Source organism: Salvelinus fontinalis, chromosome 11 (assembly GCF_029448725.1).
Source record: "Salvelinus fontinalis isolate EN_2023a chromosome 11, ASM2944872v1, whole genome shotgun sequence".
In the NCBI taxonomy this organism is placed as follows: Eukaryota; Metazoa; Chordata; class Actinopteri; order Salmoniformes; family Salmonidae; genus Salvelinus; species Salvelinus fontinalis.
In genome coordinates this window covers 364,800-384,250 of record NC_074675.1, presented here as the reverse complement: position 1 = coordinate 384,250, position 19,451 = coordinate 364,800, and the positions used below count along the sequence as shown (strand labels likewise).

The following is a 19,451-nucleotide window of genomic DNA, read 5'->3' as shown; positions in this document are numbered from 1 at the left end:
TAACATCACTAATTAGTTAGGAACTCACCACACCTGGTTGTCTAGGGCTTTATTGAAAGGAAAAACCAAAAACCTGCAGACACAAGGCCCTCCGTGGAATGAGTTTGACACCCCTGGCCTAGTGTATTGGATAGTAATGTAGCCTAGTGTAGCATAGCCTAGCCTAGCAGAGCATAGTGTGTTATACCTGATGGCAGATATCATGAACCACCACCATGGTTAGCTTCATCTGATGGGAGAAGTGTAGCATAGCCTGGCATAGCATAGCATAGGGTATTATACCTGATGGCAGATCTCATGAACCACCACCATGGTTAGCTTCATCTGGTGGGAGAAGTGTAGCCTAGCCTAGCATAGCATAGCATAGTGTATTATACCTGATGGCAGATCTCATGAACCACCACCATGGTTAGCTCCATCTGGTAGGAGAAGTGTAGCATAGCCTAGCATAGCATAGCATAGTGTATTATACCTGATGGCAGATCTCATGAACCACCACCATGGTTAGCTTCATCTGGTGGGAGAAGTGTAGCATAGCCTAGCATAGCATAGTGTATTATACCTGATGGCAGATCTCATGAACCACCACCATGGTTAGCTTCATCTGGTGGGAGAAGTGTAGCATAGCCTAGCATAGCATAGCATAGGTTATTATACCTGATGGCAGATCTCATGAACCATCACCATGGTTAGCTTCATCTGGTGGGAGAAGTGTAGCCTAGCCTAGCATAGCATAGCATAGTGTATTATACCTGATGGCAGATCTCATGAACCACCACCATGGTTAGCTCCATCTGGTAGGAGAAGTGTAGCATAGCCTTGCATAGCATAGGTTATTATACCTGATGGCAGATCTCATGAACCACACCATGGTTAGCTTCATCTGGTAGGAGAAGTGCAGCATAGCCTAGCATAGCATAGGTTATTATACCTGATGGCAGATCTCATGAACCACCACCATGGTTAGCTTCATCTGGTGGGAGAAGTGTAGCATAGCCTAGCATAGCATAGCATAGTGTATTATACCTGATGGCAGATCTCATGAACCACCACCATGGTTAGCTTCATCTGGTGGGAGAAGTGTAGCCTAGCCTAGCCTAGCATAGCATAGTGTATTATACCTGATGGCAGATCTCATGCACCACCACCATGGTTAGCTCCATCTGGTAGGAGAAGGATGAGACCTCTGGGTCCAGTAGGATCTTCTGCTCTACAAACACACTCAGACCCCAGTTCTCCATGGCAGCGTAGGGGTGCTTGGGCACGGCCAGCAGGTCTGGTAAAAACACAAGAGAGATTAAAGGTCAGAGAGGAGAAGAGTACAGCAGGCGCAACGAACAACCTTGACTTCACGTCCACCTGTTGACACCATAGAAGTTTAAACAACTAAAAGGACCCCTCGTCATGTAGTTAGTTTAAAATGCCTTTATGGAAGTTATCGGCTCCCGTGTGGCGCAGCGGTCTAAGGCACGGCATCTCAGTGCTAGAGGCGTCACTACAGACCCTGGTTCAATTCCAGGCTGCATCACATCCGGCCGTGATGGGGAGTCCCATAGGGCGGCTCACAAATGGCCCAGCGTCGTCCGGGTTTGGCCGGCGGTAGGCCGTCATTGAAAAAAAGAATTGGTTCTTAAATAAAAGTTAAATAAATATGTAAGTTTTGGCGTGATCAATAGAACAACAGGTTTCAAACTCAGACGTGTTTAGTCAGCATGTCCGTCGTCAAGGGAGATACAACGACACAACGTCTTCTACTAAACAGACCACGCTCCACTCAACCCTGGCTGAAGAGGCAGTGGTTACACCATAGTTAGTAGTCATTGGACAACAGCTAGTAAATGTTCAACAGTGAAAGAGATATGTTTATGCATATTCATAAAGGTATTAGAACAACTGAAATAGATAAAGTAGTAGTAGCCTTGAATAGTTTGTCTTTTTGGTTTGGCAGACAGGTTGTGAAGAATTGGCATCGCAAACGCACACGCACACACACACACACAGGTCAAAGGTGAGAGAGGAAGAAGACACAGCCGAGACAAGAGAGGTTTACAGACAACAGGTTAAAGGACATTTCAAGGCAACCAAGACATGGACCACGTAGGCTTTTCTTTATGGGAGATGAGGAAAGTAAGAAACTTCTCTTTTTATAGATGTGCCTTGTCACTGGGAAAAGACATATCTTTCTCCCTCTCCGGGTTCTCCTGACTAAGAAAAAGAGAGTGGTGGACTTCTCTGTGACAGCCGTTGAGTGATGGAAGACATTTCCACAGCAAGAAAAAAGAGAGTGGTTGAGTTTTCTGTGACAGCTGTTGAGTGATGGAAGACATTTCCACAGCAAGATAAAGAAAAAGGGGGGATTTTAAAACTCCGCTCTATTTATTACAAGGAATGAAAGAAGCACTTTTATTTCTCAGGAGTCAACAGGCAGTAAAAAAAGGCACTGTGTTTCCCTTTTAAAAACAACAGCCCTAGTTTACACAGAGAGAGACACAGAGATGTTCCCAACCGGGACAGATGTCATTTTGTTTCACTGAATCCATGCAGAATTCCCATCTCTCTACTGTCAGCACTGTTACTGTGCTTTCTATTGTGTTTTCAATAAACATCACCTGCAGAAGTAAGAAATAAGCTGCTACTTTAAGACTAGCTTCCTTAATCTGGGAGACTGGCAGTATCGTGACATGTGATTGGTACATTGACAATTTGGCCTAACGGCAGTGCCCGCAAGGGTCAGGTGTAGAAGAAACTAAATCTCTTATTTAAATACCAGGAAGCGGGAAGATTAGACTCATGTTTTTGTGGGCATAGTAGGAGGCCTGTAAATTCTGCACGCCTGTAAATTCTGCACGCCTTATCACAGCCTTGGCAAAACCAAGTGTTTATGATCCAATCCTTATCTTAGTCAAAGACAACATGCGGTGTGGGTTAAAAAACAACAAGTTAGAGTAAGTACTGTGGCTGTCGCAGCCGTCGTAATACGATTACCGGGGTGTTTTGGGAATAAACTGGATACACGCTATGTACAGACATTTGCATATTCCTTTGAGGTAAATGACTGATCATTTCTGGAAGTGAGGGGTTATCTATCGCTTGGCGTGTGACAGAGAAATGTGACATGGATTCATGCATGCGCTCCTGTGCCTCACGCCTGTAGAGTTTCGGGAGGCTGTGACAGGGGAGGGAAAACATCCCAGTGTTTGTTAGACATAGTTTAGGAAGCAGCAGGAAGGAACTGGAGGATATCATGAATAGACTTGATTAGAGAGAGAGAGAGGTATGAAGGAGAGGGAGAGAGAGAGAGGGGTATGATGGAGAGGGAGAGAGAGAGAGGTATGAAGGAGAGGGAGAGAGAGAGAGAAAGAGAGAGGTATGAAGGAGAGGGAGAGAGAAAGAGAGAGGTATGAAGGAGAGGGAGAGAGAGAGAGAAAGAGAGAGGTATGAAGGAGAGGGAGAGAGAGAGGTATGAAGGAGAGGGAGAGAGAGAGAGAAAGAGAGAGGTATGAAGGAGAGGGAGAGAGAAAGAGAGAGGTATGAAGGAGAGGGAGAGAGAGAGCGAAAGAGAGAGGTATGAAGGAGAGGGAGAGAGAGAGCGAAAGAGAGAGGTATGAAGGAGAGAGAGAGAGAGAGAGGCATGATGGAGAGATAGAGAGAGAGAAAGGTTTGAAGGAGAGGGAGAGAGAGATTCAGAGGTATGAAGGAGATGGAGAGAGAGAGGTATGATGGAAAGGGAGAGAGAGGTATGATGGAGAGAGAGAGGGAGAGGTATGATGGAGAGGGAGAGAGAGAGGTTTGACGGAGAGAGAGAGAGAGAGAGAGAGAGAGAGAGGGAGGGAGAGAGAGAGGTATGAGGGAGAGAGAGAGACGACGGCCCTCATAACGACGGTTCTCATAACGACGGTTCTCATAACGACGGCTCTCATAACGACGGCTCTCATAACGACGGTTCTCATAACGACGGCTCTCATAACGACGGCTCTCATAACGACGGTTCTCATAACGACGGTTCTCATAACGACGGCTCTCATAACGACGGTTCTCATAACGACGGTTCTCATAACGACGGCTCTCATAACGACGGCTCTCATAACGACGGTTCTCATAACGACGGCTCTCATAACGATGGCTCTCATAACGACGGTTCTCATAACGACGGTTCTCATAACAACAGTTCCTATAACGACGGTTCTCATAACAACGGCTCTCAGGACAACAAGGACAACAAGAAAACAAGATAAAGGTGGAACAACAACAACAACAAAGCGTGGTTATAAAACAGGCATGATGAGGAGAAGCTGATGTTTCTATGACGATGAGAAGCTCACCAGATGTTTCTATTGAATTAACATTCTAGAATTAGATGCGAAGAGGAGATAGAAATGGAACAGGCAGGCTCTAATTGGCCATTGTAATTGTGATTTATGACTGAAAGACTTGACGCTACAGGGGAATCCAGTTTTATATTGACCGTGCATGGTCTGCATGGGCTTCCAATGAGGCGGCTGATGTCAATGAACAGGGGCACATGCAGGGCGACACGCTGGATCCACACAGGGCGACACACAGGTCGACACGCAGGGCGACACGCAGGGCGACACGCTGGATCCACACAGGGCGACACACAGGTCGACACGCAGGGCGACACGCAGGGCGACACGCAGGGCGACACGCAGGGCGACACGCAGGGCGACACGCTGGATCCACGCAGGTCGACACGCAGGGCGACACGCAGGGCGACACGCAGGGCGACACGCAGGGCGACACGCTGGATCCACACAGGTCGTCACGCTCTAACCATTTTCACGGGAGGAAAAGTTAATTAGCTCATTAAATGACGGTATGCATCTATCTGTCCAGACACCACAGCCCTTCTAACAGGATACAGTAGGAATATGTTACACTTCTAACATGATACAGTAGGAATATGCTACACTTCTAACAGGATACAGTAGGAATATGTTACACTTCTAACAGCATACAGTAGGAATATGCTACACTTCTAACAGGATACAGTAGGATTATGTTACACTTCTAACAGGATACAGTAGGAATATGTTACACTTCTAACAGGATACAGTAGGAATATGTTACACTTCTAACAGAATACAGTAGGATTATGTTACACTTCTAACAGGATACAGTAGGAATATGTTACACTTCTAACAGGATACAGTAGGAACATGTTACACTTCTAACAGGATACAGTAGGAATATGTTACACTTCTAACAGCATACAGTAGGAATATGCTACACTTCTAACAGGATACAGTAGGAATATTACACTTCTAACAGGATACAGTAGGAATATGTTACACTTCTAACAGAATACAATAGGAATATGTTACACTTCTAACAGGATACAGTAGGAACATGTTACACTTCTAACAGGATACAGTAGGAATATGTTACACTTCTAACAGCATACAGTAGGAATATGCTACACTTCTAACAGGATACAGTAGGAATATTACACTTCTAACAGGATACAGTAGGAATATGTTACACTTCTAACAGGATACAGTAGGAACATGTTACACTTCTAACAGGATACAGTAGGAATATGCTACACTTCTAACAGCATACAGTGGGAATATGCTACACTTCTAACAGGATACAGTAGGAATATTACACTTCTAACAGGATACAGTAGGAATATGTTACACTTCTAACAGAATACAGTAGGATTATGTTACACTTCTAACAGGATACAGTAGGAATATGCTACACTTCTAACAGGATACAGTAGGAATATTACACTTCTAACAGGATACAGTAGGAATATGTTACACTTCTAACAGGATACAGTAGGAATATGTTACACTTCTAACAGCATACAGTAGGAATATGTTACACTTCTAACAGGATACAGTAGGAATATGTTACACTTCTAACAGGATACAGTAGGAATATGTTACACTTCTAACAGGATACAGTAGGAATATGCTACACTTCTAACAGGATACAGTAGGAATATGTTATACTTCTAACAGGATACAGTAGGAATATGCTGCACTTCTAACAGGATACAGTAGGAATATGTTACACTTCTAACAGGATACAGTAGGAATATGTTACACTTCTAACAGCATACAGTAAGAATATGTTATACTTCTAACAGGATACAGTAGGAATATGCTACACTTCTAACAGGATACAGTAGGAATATGCTACACTTCTAACAGGATACAGTAGGAATATGCTACACTTCTAACAGGATACAGTAGGAACATGTTACACTTCTAACAGGATACAGTAGGAATATGTTACACTTCTAACAGGATACAGTAGGATTATGTTACACTTCTAACAGGATACAGTAGGAATATGTTACACTTCTAACAGGATACAGTAGGAACATGTTACACTTCTAACAGGATACAGTAGGAATATGTTACACTTCTAACAGCATACAGTAGGAATAGGCTACACTTCTAACAGGATACAGTAGGAATATTACACTTCTAACAGGATACAGTAGGAATATGTTACACTTCTAACAGAATACAGTAGGAATATGTTACACTTCTAACAGGATACAGTAGGAACATGTTACACTTCTAACAGGATACAGTAGGAATATGTTACACTTCTAACAGCATACAGTAGGAATATGCTACACTTCTAACAGGATACAGTAGGAATATTACACTTCTAACAGGATACAGTAGGAATTTGTTACACTTCTAACAGGATACAGTAGGAACATGTTACACTTCTAACAGGATACAGTAGGAATATGTTACACTTCTAACAGCATACAGTAGGAATATGCTACACTTCTAACAGGATACAGTAGGAATATTACACTTCTAACAGGATACAGTAGGAATATGTTACACTTCTAACAGAATACAGTAGGATTATGTTACACTTCTAACAGGATACAGTAGGAATATGCTACACTTCTAACAGGATACAGTAGGAATATGTTACACTTCTAACAGGATACAGTAGGAATATGTTACACTTCTAACAGCATACAGTAGGAATATGTTACACTTCTAACAGGATACAGTAGGAATATGTTACACTTCTAACAGGATACAGTAGGAATATGCTACACTTCTAACATGATACAGTAGGAATATGCTACACTTCTAACAGGATACAGTAGGAATATGTTACACTTCTAACAGGATACAGTAGGAATATGTTACACTTCTAACAGCATACAGTAAGAATATGTTATACTTCTAACAGGATACAGTAGGAATATGCTACACTTCTAACAGGATACAGTAGGAATATGCTACACTTCTAACAGGATACAGTAGGAATATGCTACACTTCTAACAGGATACAGTAGGACTATGTTACCGGCACTGAGATGTGGACATCCCTATTTGTCTATTATATCAAACTCCTTCTCACTCCTACACACAGTCACACAAATGATTCACTGTCTATTATATCAAACTCCGTCTCACTCCTACACACAGTCACACAAAAATTCACTTAGTCTTCATCAAGATGGCCTCTGAGAAGTCTTCAGAGGGAACAGAGTGGTGAAGGTGGAATGTGGTGGCTGGAGGCAGAGGAAAGGAGGAAGCAGAGGAGGAATGGGAGAGGAGAGGAGGGATGGGTTAGGAGAGAGGAGACGAGGGATGAGAGAGGAGGGATTGGAGAGGTGAGGAGGAATTGATGGGAGAGAAGAGATGGGATAGGAGGGATGAGAGAGGAGAGGAGGAGTTTGGAGAGGAGGGATGAGAGAGGAGAGGAGGAGTTTGGAGAGGAGGGATGAGAGAGGAGAGGAGGAGTTTGGAGAGGAGGGATGAGAGAGGAGTGGAGGGATGAGAGAGGAGAGGAGGGATGAGAGAGGAGAGGAGGAGTTTGGAGAGGAGGGATGAGAGAGGAGAGGAGGGATGAGAGAGGAGAAGAGGAATGGATGGGAAAGAAGGGATGAGACTGGAGAGGAGGAGTTTGGAGAGGAGGGATGAGAGAGGAGTGGAGGGATGAGAGAGGAGAGGAGGGATGAGAGAGGAGAGGAGGGATGAGAGAGGAGAGGAGGGATGAGAGAGGAGAAGAGGAATGGATGGGAAAGAAGGGATGAGACTGGAGAGGAGGAGTTTGGAGAGGAGGGATGAGAGAGGAGTGGAGGGATGAGAGAGGAGAGGAGGGATGAGAGAGGAGAGGAGGGATGAGAGAGGAGAGGAGGGATGAGAGAGGAGAGTAGGAGTTTGGAGAGGAGGGATGAGAGAGGAGTGGAGGGAAGAGAGAGGAGAGGAGGAGTTTGGAGAGGAAGGATGAGAGAGGAGTGGAGGGATGAGAGAGGAGAAGAGGAGTTTGGAGAGGAAGGATGAGAGAGGAGTGGAGGGATGAGAGAGGAGTGGAGGGATGAGAGAGGAGAGGAGGGGTTTGGAGAAGAGGGATGAGAGTTATGAAAAGAGGAAGAGCCATGCGGACAACGGAAGGAAAGAGATGGAGGAAAGTTTTTTTTTAACCACACAGCTTGTATCTTCAAATGGGGAAAAAGCCTCCCAAGTTACACAATAACAATTATTAAAAACACACTAACAGGCAAGCAGGTGTACACACATAGACTCACACACAGGGACACACATAGACACACACACAGAGATGCACACCCCCACACACAGCAAGCAGCCAGGTTGAGGGAGCCTATAACAGTATTTTTAGACTATGGATTTTGGAACCTTGCGTGTGTGTGTGCGTGTGTGCGTGTGTGTGCGTGTGCGTGTGCGTGTGTGTGTGTGTATCTCTATGAAAGACAGATATATCCCGTGGGGAATATCACGCCCATACATGGAGTTGATGTTATCTCTACACCAATCAGGTGCCAGATAGCATTCCTTTTCAACTCTGATTGGGTCCCATCACACAGAATGCTATTAGATCATATCAGAATGGAACCTCCAATCAGACCGATCTGATTCTATAATACTGTAGCTTTCACTCAAAGTACTATAGCAACTACTCAACCAATCGTTAAATAAAACTACATCCAATCAGAGGGCAGGATAGAATGACAAGCTAATGAAGGGTTACTGCTCCAATACAACAATCTCATTAGAGGTGTCACACACACAACAAGCAATGACTAGGGGGTCAAGGAGAAAACTGCAGAGCTCCAACACAGGGCATGTCTCAGGCTGTGGCCGGCCAAGTCCATTCTCACTGACACCAAGTAACTGTCAGGAGAAATGGACAGTATGGAACAGTCTGGAACGATCTAGTGGTCTGGAACAGCGTCTATCTCCTCTACATTAGATCTAGTGGTCTGGAACACCGTCTATCTCCTCTACATTAGATCTAGTGGTCTGGAACACCGTCTATCTCCTTTACATTAGATCTAGTGGTCTGGAACACCGTCTATCTCCTCTACATTAGATCTAGTGGTCTGGAACACCGTCTGTCTCCTCTACATTAGATCTAGTGGTCTGGAACACCGTCTATCTCCTTTACATTAGATCTAGTGGTCTGGAACACCGTCTATCTCCTTTACATTAGATCTAGTGGTCTGGAACAGTGTCTATCTCCTTTACATTAGATCTAGTGGTCTGGAACAGCGTCTATCTCCTCTACATTAGATCTAGTGGTCTGGAACACCGTCTATCTCCTTTACATTAGATCTAGTGGTCTGGAACAGTGTCTATCTCCTCTACATTAGATCTAGTGGTCTGGAACACCGTCTATCTCCTTTACATTAGATCTAGTGGTCTGGAACAGTGTCTATCTCCTTTACATTAGATCTAGTGGTCTGGAACAGCGTCTATCTCCTCTACATTAGATCTAGTGGTCTGGAACACAGTCTATCTCCTCTACATTAGATCTAGTGGTCTGGAACACAGTCTATCTCCTCTACATTAGATCTAGTGGTCTGGAACAGCGTCTATCTCCTCTACATTAGATCTAGTGGTTGGAACAGCGTCTATCTCCTTTACATTAGATCTAGTGGTTGGAACAGCGTCTATCTCCTCTACATTAGATCTAGTGGTTGGAACAGCGTCTATCTCCTCTACATTAGATCTAGTGGTCTGGAACACCGTCTATCTCCTTTACATTAGATCTAGTGGTCTGGAACAGCGTCTATCTCCTCTACATTAGATCTAGTGGTCTGGAACAGCGTCTATCTCCTCTACATTAGATCTAGTGGTCTGGAACACCGTCTGTCTCCTCTACATTAGATCTAGTGGCCTGGAACAGCGTCTATCTCCTCTACATTAGATCTAGTGGTCTGGAACACCGTCTATCTCCTCTACATTAGATCTAGTGGTCTGGAACACCGTCTATCTCCTTTACATTAGATCTAGTGGTCTGGAACACCGTCTATCTCCTCTACATTAGATCTAGTGGTCTGGAACACCGTCTATCTCCTCTACATTCGATCTAGTGGTCTGGAACAGCGTCTATCTCCTCTACATTAGATCTAGTGGTCTGGAACACCGTCTATCTCCTTTACATTAGATCTAGTGGTCTGGAACACCGTCTATCTCCTCTACATTAGATCTAGTGGTCTGGAACACCGTCTGTCTCCCGTACATTAGATCTAGTGGTCTGGAACACCGTCTATCTCCTCTACATTAGATCTAGTGGTCTGCATCTGGCCCCTCCATTAATAACAGGTTCATTATCTCATCCCCAGCAACTCCTGTGTTATTGTGGAGGTCTGTAATTACATTGAGAGAGAGAGAGAGAGAGAGAGAGAGAGAGAGAGAGAGAGAGAGAGAGAGAGAGAGAGAGAGAGAGAGAGAGAGAGAGAGAATGGACACTTCCTCAAATAATTGTGTTATTTCTGTATTACATTACTGTACCTAATGACCAGGGAGAGTTACTTCTGTTTGATGTGGAGAGTCTGTTGGGATTATTAGTCTGCCCTGTGTCTTTAATTAATGGATCATGAACTGAATGGACCTGGTAACAACTAGTTGTGTGTTATGGGGCACTACTCGAAGAGACACGCCAGGCTAGAGCAGGTTTAGCAGGAGGCTGTCCCATTTAGCCCAGAATGGCCCAGACCAGACAGGGGGAGATTTAGGAGGCTGGTCCATTTAGCCCAGGCAGGCCCAGAGCAGACAGGCCAGACATGAGGAGGTTTAGGAGGCTTGTCCATTTAGCCCAGACAGGCCCAGAGCAGACAGGCCAGACATGAGGAGGTTTAGGAGGCTGGTCCATTTAGCCCAGGCAGGCCTAGAGCAGACAGGCCAGACATGAGGAGGTTTAGGAGGCTTGTCCATTTAGCCCAGGCAGGCCTAGAGCAGACACGCCAGACAGGAGGAGGTTTAGGAGGCTGGTCCATTTAGCCCAGGCAGGCCCAGAGCAGACAGGCCAGACATGAGGAGGTTTAGGAGGCTTGTCCATTTAGCCCAGACAGGCCCAGAGCAGACAGGCCAGAGATGAGGAGGTTTAGGAGGCTGGTCCATTTAGCCAAGGCAGGCCCAGAGCAGACAGGCCAGACAGGAGGAGGTTTAGGAGGTTGGTCCATTTAGCCCAGTCAGGCCCAACCCAGACAGGCCAGGCAGGAGCAACAGTGCTGATGACTGGGCTTTGGGGACAGTCTAGCTTCAACACTGTCTATACTGCTGTTTCCTCTCCCTCTACCCCTCCTCCTGATCCCTCCACCCCTCTACCCCTCCTCAAGATCCCTCTACCCCTCCTCCTGATCCCTCTACCCCTCCTCCTGATCCCTCTACCCCTCCTCCTGATCCCTCCACCCCTCCTCCTGATCCCTCTACCCCTCCTCCTGAACCCTCCATCCGTCTACCCCTCCTCCTGAACCCTCCATCCCTCTACCCCTCCTCCTGATCCCTCTACCCTTCCCCCTGAACCCTCCAACCCTCTACCCCTCCTCCTGATCCCTCTACCCCTCCTCCTGATCCCTCTACCCCTCCTCCTGATCCCTCTACCCCTCCTCCTGATCCCTCTACCCCTCCTCCTGATCCCTCTACCCCTCCTTACTGTCCATCCTGTTTCATCCACTACAGAGTATGAGAGCTGTAACACCATACTGTCTCCTGAACAGGTGAGGGACTGCTGCTACACTATACTGTCTACTGAACAGGTGATGGACTGCTGTTACACTATACTGTCCCCTGAACAGGTGATGGACTGCTGTAACACTATACTGTCTCCTGAACAGGTGATGGACTGCTGTTACAATATACTGTCTCCTGAACAGGTGATGGACTGCTGTAACACTATACTGTCTCCTGAACAGGTGATGGACTGCTGTAACACTATACTGTCCCCTGAACAGGTGATTGACTGCTGTAACACTATACTGTCTCCTGAACAGGTGATGGACTGCTGTTACAATATACTGTCTCCTGAACAGGTGATGGACTGCTGTAACACTATACTGTCTCCTGAACAGGTGATGGACTGCTGTTACACTATACTGTCTCCTGAACAGATGATGGACTGCTGTTACACTATACTGTCTCCTGAACAGGTGATGGACTGCTGTAACACTATACTGTCTCCTGAACAGGTGATGGACTGCTGTTACACTATACTGTCTCCTGAACAGGTGATGGACTGCTGTTACACTATACTGTCTCCTGAACAGGTGATGGACTGCTGTTACACTATACTGTCTCCTGAACAGGTGATGGACTGCTGTTACACTATACTGTCTCCTGGACAGGTGATGGACTGCTGTAACACTATACTGTCTCCTGAACAGGTGATGGACTGCTGTAACACTATACTGTCTCCTGGACAGGTGATGGACTGCTGTTACACTATACTGTCTCCTGGACAGGTGATGGACTGGTGTTACACTATACTGTCTCCTGAACAGGTGATGGACTGCTGTTACACTATACTGTCTCTTGAACAGGTGATGGACTGCTGTAACACTATACTGTCTCCTGAACAGGTGATGGACTGCTGTTACACTATACTGTCTCCTGAACAGGTGATGGACTGTTGTTACACTATACTGTCTCCTGAACAGGTGATGGACTGCTGTTACAATATACTGTCTCCTGAACAGGTGATGGACTGTTGTTACACTATACTGTCTCCTGAACAGATGATGGACTGCTGTTACACTATACTGTCTCCTGAACAGGTGATGGACTGCTGTTACACTATACTGTCTCCTGAACAGGTGATGGACTGCTGTTACACTATACTGTCTCCTGAACAGGTGATGGACTGCTGTTACACTACACTGTCTCCTGAACAGGTGATGGACTACTGTTACACTATACTGTCTCCTGAACAGGTGATGGACTGCTGTTACACTATACTGTCTCCTGAACAGGTGATGGACTGCTGTTACAATATACTGTCTCCTGAACAGGTGATGGACTGCTGTAACACTATACTGTCTCCTGAACAGGTGATGGACTGCTGTTACACTATACTGTCTCCTGAACAGGTGATGGACTGCTGTTACACTATACTGTCTCCTGAACAGGTGATGGACTGCTGTAACACTATACTGTCTCCTGAACAGGTGATGGACTGTTGTTACACTATACTGTCTCCTGAACAGGTGATGGACTACTGTTACACTATACTGTCTCCTGAACAGGTGATGGACTGCTGTTACACTATACTGTCTCCTGAACAGGTGATGGACTGCTGTTACACTATACTGTCTCCTGAACAGGTGATGGACTGCTGTAACACTATACTGTCTCCTGAACAGGTGATGGACTGCTGTAACACTATACTGTCTCCTGAACAGGTGATGGACTGCTGTAACACTATACTGTCTCCTGAACAGGTGATGGACTGCTGTTACACTATACTGTCTCCTGAACAGGCGATGGACTGCTGTTACACTATACTGTCTCCTGGACAGGTGATGGACTGGTGTTACACTATACTGTCTCCTGAACAGGTGATGGACTGCTGTTACACTATACTGTCTCCTGAACAGGTGATGGACTGCTGTTACACTATACTGTCTCCTGAACAGTTGATGGACTGCTGTTACACTATACTGTCTCCTGAACAGGTGATGGACTGCTGTTACACTATACTGTCTCCTGAACAGGTGATGGACTGCTGTTACACTATACTGTCTCTTGAACAGGTGATGGACTGCTGTTACACTATACTGTCTCCTAAACAGGTGATGGACTGCTGTTATACTATACTGTCTCCTGAACAGGTGAGGGACTGCTGTAACACTATACTGTCTCCTGAACAGGTGATGGACTGCTGTTACACTATACTGTCTCCTGAACAGGTGATGGACTGCTGTTACACTATACTGACTCCTGAACAGGTGATGGACTGCTGTTACACTATACTGTCTCCTGAACAGGTGATGGACTGCTGTTACACTATACTGTCTCCTGAACAGGTGATGGACTGCTAGTTACACTATAATGTCTCCTGAACAGGTGATGGACTGCTGTTACACTATACTGCCTCCTGAACAGGTGATGGACTGCTGTTACACTATACTGTCTCCTGAACAGGTGATGGACTGCTGTTACACTATACTGTCTCCTGGACAGGTGATGGACTGGTGTTACACTATACTGTCTCCTGAACAGGTGATGGACTGCTGTAACACTATACTGTCTCCTGAACAGGTGATGGACTGCTGTTACACTATACTGTCTCCTGAACAGGTGATGGACTGCTGTTACACTATACTGTCTCCTGAACAGGTGATGGACTGCTGTTACACTATACTGTCTCCTGGACAGGTGATGGACTGGTGTTACACTATACTGTCTCCTGAACAGGTGATGGACTGCTGTTACACTATACTGTCTCCTGAACAGGTGATGAACTGCTGTTACACTATACTGTCTCCTGAACAGGTGATGGACTGCTGTTACACTATACTGTCTCCTGAACAGGTGATGGACTGCTGTTACACTATACTGTCTCCTGAACAGGTGATGGACTGCTGTTACACTATACTGTCCCCTGAACAGGTGATGGACTGATGTTACACTATAGTGTCTCCTGAACAGATGATGGACTGCTGTTACACTATACTGTCTCCTGAACAGGTGATGGACTGCTGTTACACTATACTGTCTCCTGAACAGGTGATGGACTGCTGTTACACTATACTGTCTCCTGGACAGGTGATGGACTGGTGTTACACTATACTGTCTCCTGAACAGGTGATGGACTGCTGTTACACTATACTGTCTCCTGAACAGGTGATGGACTGCTGTTACACTATACTGTCTCCTGAACAGTTGATGGACTGCTGTTACACTATACTGTCTCCTGAACAGGTGATGGACTGCTGTTACACTATACTGTCTCCTGAACAGGTGATGGACTGCTGTTACACTATACTGTCTCTTGAACAGGTGATGGACTGCTGTTACACTATACTGTCTCCTAAACAGGTGATGGACTGCTGTTATACTATACTGTCTCCTGAACAGGTGAGGGACTGCTGTAACACTATACTGTCTCCTGAACAGGTGATGGACTGCTGTTACACTATACTGTCTCCTGAACAGGTGATGGACTGCTGTTACACTATACTGACTCCTGAACAGGTGATGGACTGCTGTTACACTATACTGTCTCCTGAACAGGTGATGGACTGCTGTTACACTATACTGTCTCCTGAACAGGTGATGGACTGCTAGTTACACTATAATGTCTCCTGAACAGGTGATGGACTGCTGTTACACTATACTGCCTCCTGAACAGGTGATGGACTGCTGTTACACTATACTGTCTCCTGAACAGGTGATGGACTGCTGTTACACTATACTGTCTCCTGGACAGGTGATGGACTGGTGTTACACTATACTGTCTCCTGAACAGGTGATGGACTGCTGTAACACTATACTGTCTCCTGAACAGGTGATGGACTGCTGTTACACTATACTGTCTCCTGAACAGGTGATGGACTGCTGTTACACTATACTGTCTCCTGAACAGGTGATGGACTGCTGTTACACTATACTGTCTCCTGGACAGGTGATGGACTGGTGTTACACTATACTGTCTCCTGAACAGGTGATGGACTGCTGTTACACTATACTGTCTCCTGAACAGGTGATGGACTGCTGTTACACTATACTGTCTCCTGAACAGGTGATGGACTGCTGTTACACTATACTGTCTCCTGAACAGGTGATGGACTGCTGTTACACTATACTGTCTCCTGAACAGGTGATGGACTGCTGTTACACTATACTGTCCCCTGAACAGGTGATGGACTGATGTTACACTATAGTGTCTCCTGAACAGATGATGGACTGCTGTTACACTATACTGTCTCCTGAACAGGTGATGGACTGCTGTTACACTATACTGTCTCCTGAACAGGTGATGGACTGCTGTTACACTATACTGTCTCCTGCTCCCTCCATCCCTCTACCCCTCCCTCCATCCCTCTACCCATCCTTCCATCCCTCTAACCCTCCCTCCATCCCTCTACTCCTCCCTCCATCCCTCTAACCCTCCCTCCATCCCTCTACCCCTCCCTCCATCTCTCTACCCCTCCCTCCATCCCTCTACCCCTCCCTCCATCCCTCTACCCCTCCCTCCATCCCTCTACCCCTCCCTCCATCCCTTGAACCCTCTCTCCATCCCTCTACCCCTCTCTCCATCCCTCTACCCCTCCCTCCACCCCTCTACCCCTCCCTCCATCCCTTTAACCCTCTCTCCATCCCTCTACCCCTCCCTCCACCCCTCTACCCCTCCCTCCACCCCTCTACCCCTCCCTCCATCCCTCTACCCCTCCCTCCATCCCTCTACCCCTCCCTCCATCCCTTTAACCCTCTCTCCATCCCTCTACCCCTCCCTCCACCCCTCTACCCCTCCCTCCACCCCTCTACCCCTCCCTCCATCCCTCTACCCCTCCATCCCTCTACCCCTCGCTCCACCCCTCTACCCCTCCCTCCATCCCTCTACCTCTCCATCCCTCTACCCCTTCCTCCATCCCCCTAACACTCCCTTCATCCCTCTACCCCTCTCTTCATCCCTCTACTCCTCCCTCCATCCCTCTACCCCTCCCTCCATCCCGCTACTCCTCCCTCCATCCCTCTACCCCTCCCTCCATCCTTCTACTCCTCCCTCCATCCTTCTACTCCTCCCTCCATCCTTCTACTCCTCCCTCCATCCCTCTACCCCTCTACCCCTCCCTCCATCCCTCCCTCCATCTCTCTACCCCTCCTTCCATCCTTCTACTCCTCCCTCCATCCCTCTACCCCTCCCTCCATCCCTCTACCCCTCCCTCCATCCTTCTACTCCTCCCTCCATCCTTCTACTCCTCCCTCCATCCCTCTACCCCTCCCTCCATCCCTCTACCCCTCCCTCCATCCTTCTACTCCTCCCTCCATCCTTCTACCCCTCCCTCCATCCCACTACCCATCCATCCCTCTACCCCTCCCTCCATCCCACTACCCCTCCCTCCATCCCTCTACTCCTCTTTCCATCCCTCTACCCCTCCCTCCATCCCTCTACTCCTCTTTCCATCCCTCTACCCCTCCCTCCATCCCTCTACCCCTCCCTCCATCCCTCTACCCCTCCCCCCATCCCTCTACCCCTCCCTCCATCCCTCTACCCCTCCCTCCATCCCTCTAACCCTCCCTTCATCCCTCTACTCCTCTCTCCATCCCTCTACCCCTCCCTCCATCCCTCTACCCCTCCCTCCATCCCTCTACCCCTCCCTCCATCCCTCTACCCCTCCCTCCATCCCTTTAACCCTCTCTCCATCCCTCTACCCCTCCCTCCATCCCTCTACCCCTCCCTCCATCCCTTTAGCCCTCCCTCCCTCCCTCTACCCCTCCCTCCATCCCTCTACCCCTCCCTCCATCCCTCTACCCCTCCCTCCATCCCTTTAACCCTCCCTCCATCCCACTACCCCTCCATCCCTCTACCCCTCCCTCCCTCCATCCCTCCTTCCACCCCTCTACCCCTCCCTCCATCCCTTTAACCCTCTCTCGAGCTCCCAGTCCTTCATCATGACATTCCAAACCACCGTAGCAGTTCTAGAATGCTCCCTTGTAGTGATGTAATGGAGAATAAACCCACAGAGACACTGTTTATGCTCCTGTCCTTCCTTATGAATACGTCGCTGCTCCCTTGGCCATGAACCTACCCAACGACAGACAAATGCTCATTCAAATGATCTCTGTGAAGATGGCCAATATGGTGAAGGTGAACACTGTCCCTGCTTTATAGGATCATCATAAAAACAACTGTTGTTGATGGGATGACCTTTCTGTAACAGCAGGCTTTAGGGGCCTGAATATCAATGTATCAAGGTGAAAGTGAAGCCCACAGTTACTGACTAGACATCAAAGTTAACCCTGAAACACCTTGTGAAGATTATTGTCTGCTTTTTAGTGCCAACTGCTTCGTAAAATGCCAATACATTCTCCTCTCTAATGCACTCTGTCAGAACCAAGACTAGAAAGACAGACTGGCAAAATGGAGCTTTAAAAAAGCCTTGTGTGGAGACAGACTCGACCATCCTGTCCCATGGGCTTTCAGCTCAAAAGACATCTTAGTTCACTTCGCCTCGTTGCTATTTCAAAACTGCATAAAAAAAAACAGAGAGAGAATCACACAGCGTTTCACAGACTGTGTGGGACAAAGAGTACGAGAGGGCAAAGATGTCAAGCTCTGCCGCTGAATGGACTACAGGTCACGTCCATGAAAGAGAGAGGTTGATGCTGGAGGCTCCAGCAGTTCCAGTAGAACACCTGCTCTGTGCTCTCAGAGCTTTACAGGAGCTTTCTGAAATACAGAGATGAGCCAGAGCACAGCTACAGACAGAGAGATAGAGAGCAAGAAAGAGAGAGAGAGAGAGAGAGAGAGAGAGAGAGAGAGAGAGAGAGAGAGAGAGAGAGAGAGAGAGAGAGAGAGAGAGAGAGAGAGAGAGAGAGAGAGAAGGAGAGAGAAAGAAAGAAAGAGAGAGTTGAGGCAGAGAGAGAGAAAGAGAGAGAGAGAGAGAGAGAGAGAGAGAGAGAGAGAGACAGAGACAGAAAGACAGAGAAAGAAAGAAAGAGAGAGTTGAGGCAGAGAGAGAGAAAGAAAGAGAGAGAGAGGAGAGAGAGAGAGAGAGAGAGAGAGAGAGAGAGAGAGAGGGGAAGAAAGAGAGAGAGAGAGAGAGAGAGAGAGAGAGAGAGAGAGAGAGAGAGAGAGAGAGAGAGAGAGAGAGAGAGAGAGAGAGAGAGAGAGAGAGAGAGAGAGAGAGAGAGAGAGAGAGACAGACAGACAGACAGACAGACAGACAGACAGACAGACAGACAGACAGACAGACAGACAGACAGACAGACAGAGAAAGAAAGAAAGAGAGAGTTGAGGCAGAGAGAGAGAAAGAGAGAGAGAGAGAGAGAGAGAGAGGGAGAGAGGGAGAGGGGAGGAAAGAAAGAGAGAGGGAGAGAGAGAGAGGGAGAGAGGGTGGGAGAGAGAGAGAGACAGACAGACAGACAGACAGAGAGCAAGAAAGAGAGAGAAAGAAAGAAAGAAAGAAAGAGAGAGAAAGAAAGAAAGAAAGAAAGAAAGAAAGAAAGAAAGAAAGAAAGAAAGAAAGAAAG

The 19,451-nt window shown here is 46.9% G+C and overlaps 1 protein-coding gene across 1 annotated transcript in view; it reads right to left on the bottom strand.

Moving 5' to 3' along the window:
- LOC129864859 (thyrotropin-releasing hormone-degrading ectoenzyme-like) overlaps positions 1-19,451 on the bottom strand; it is a gene marked incomplete in the record, with an annotated part of 320,531 nt that overhangs the window by 126,266 nt on the left and 174,814 nt on the right. The window contains 1 exon segment of the mRNA XM_055937145.1: positions 1,122-1,276. Within this exon segment, the coding sequence (XP_055793120.1) occupies positions 1,122-1,276 (155 nt within the window).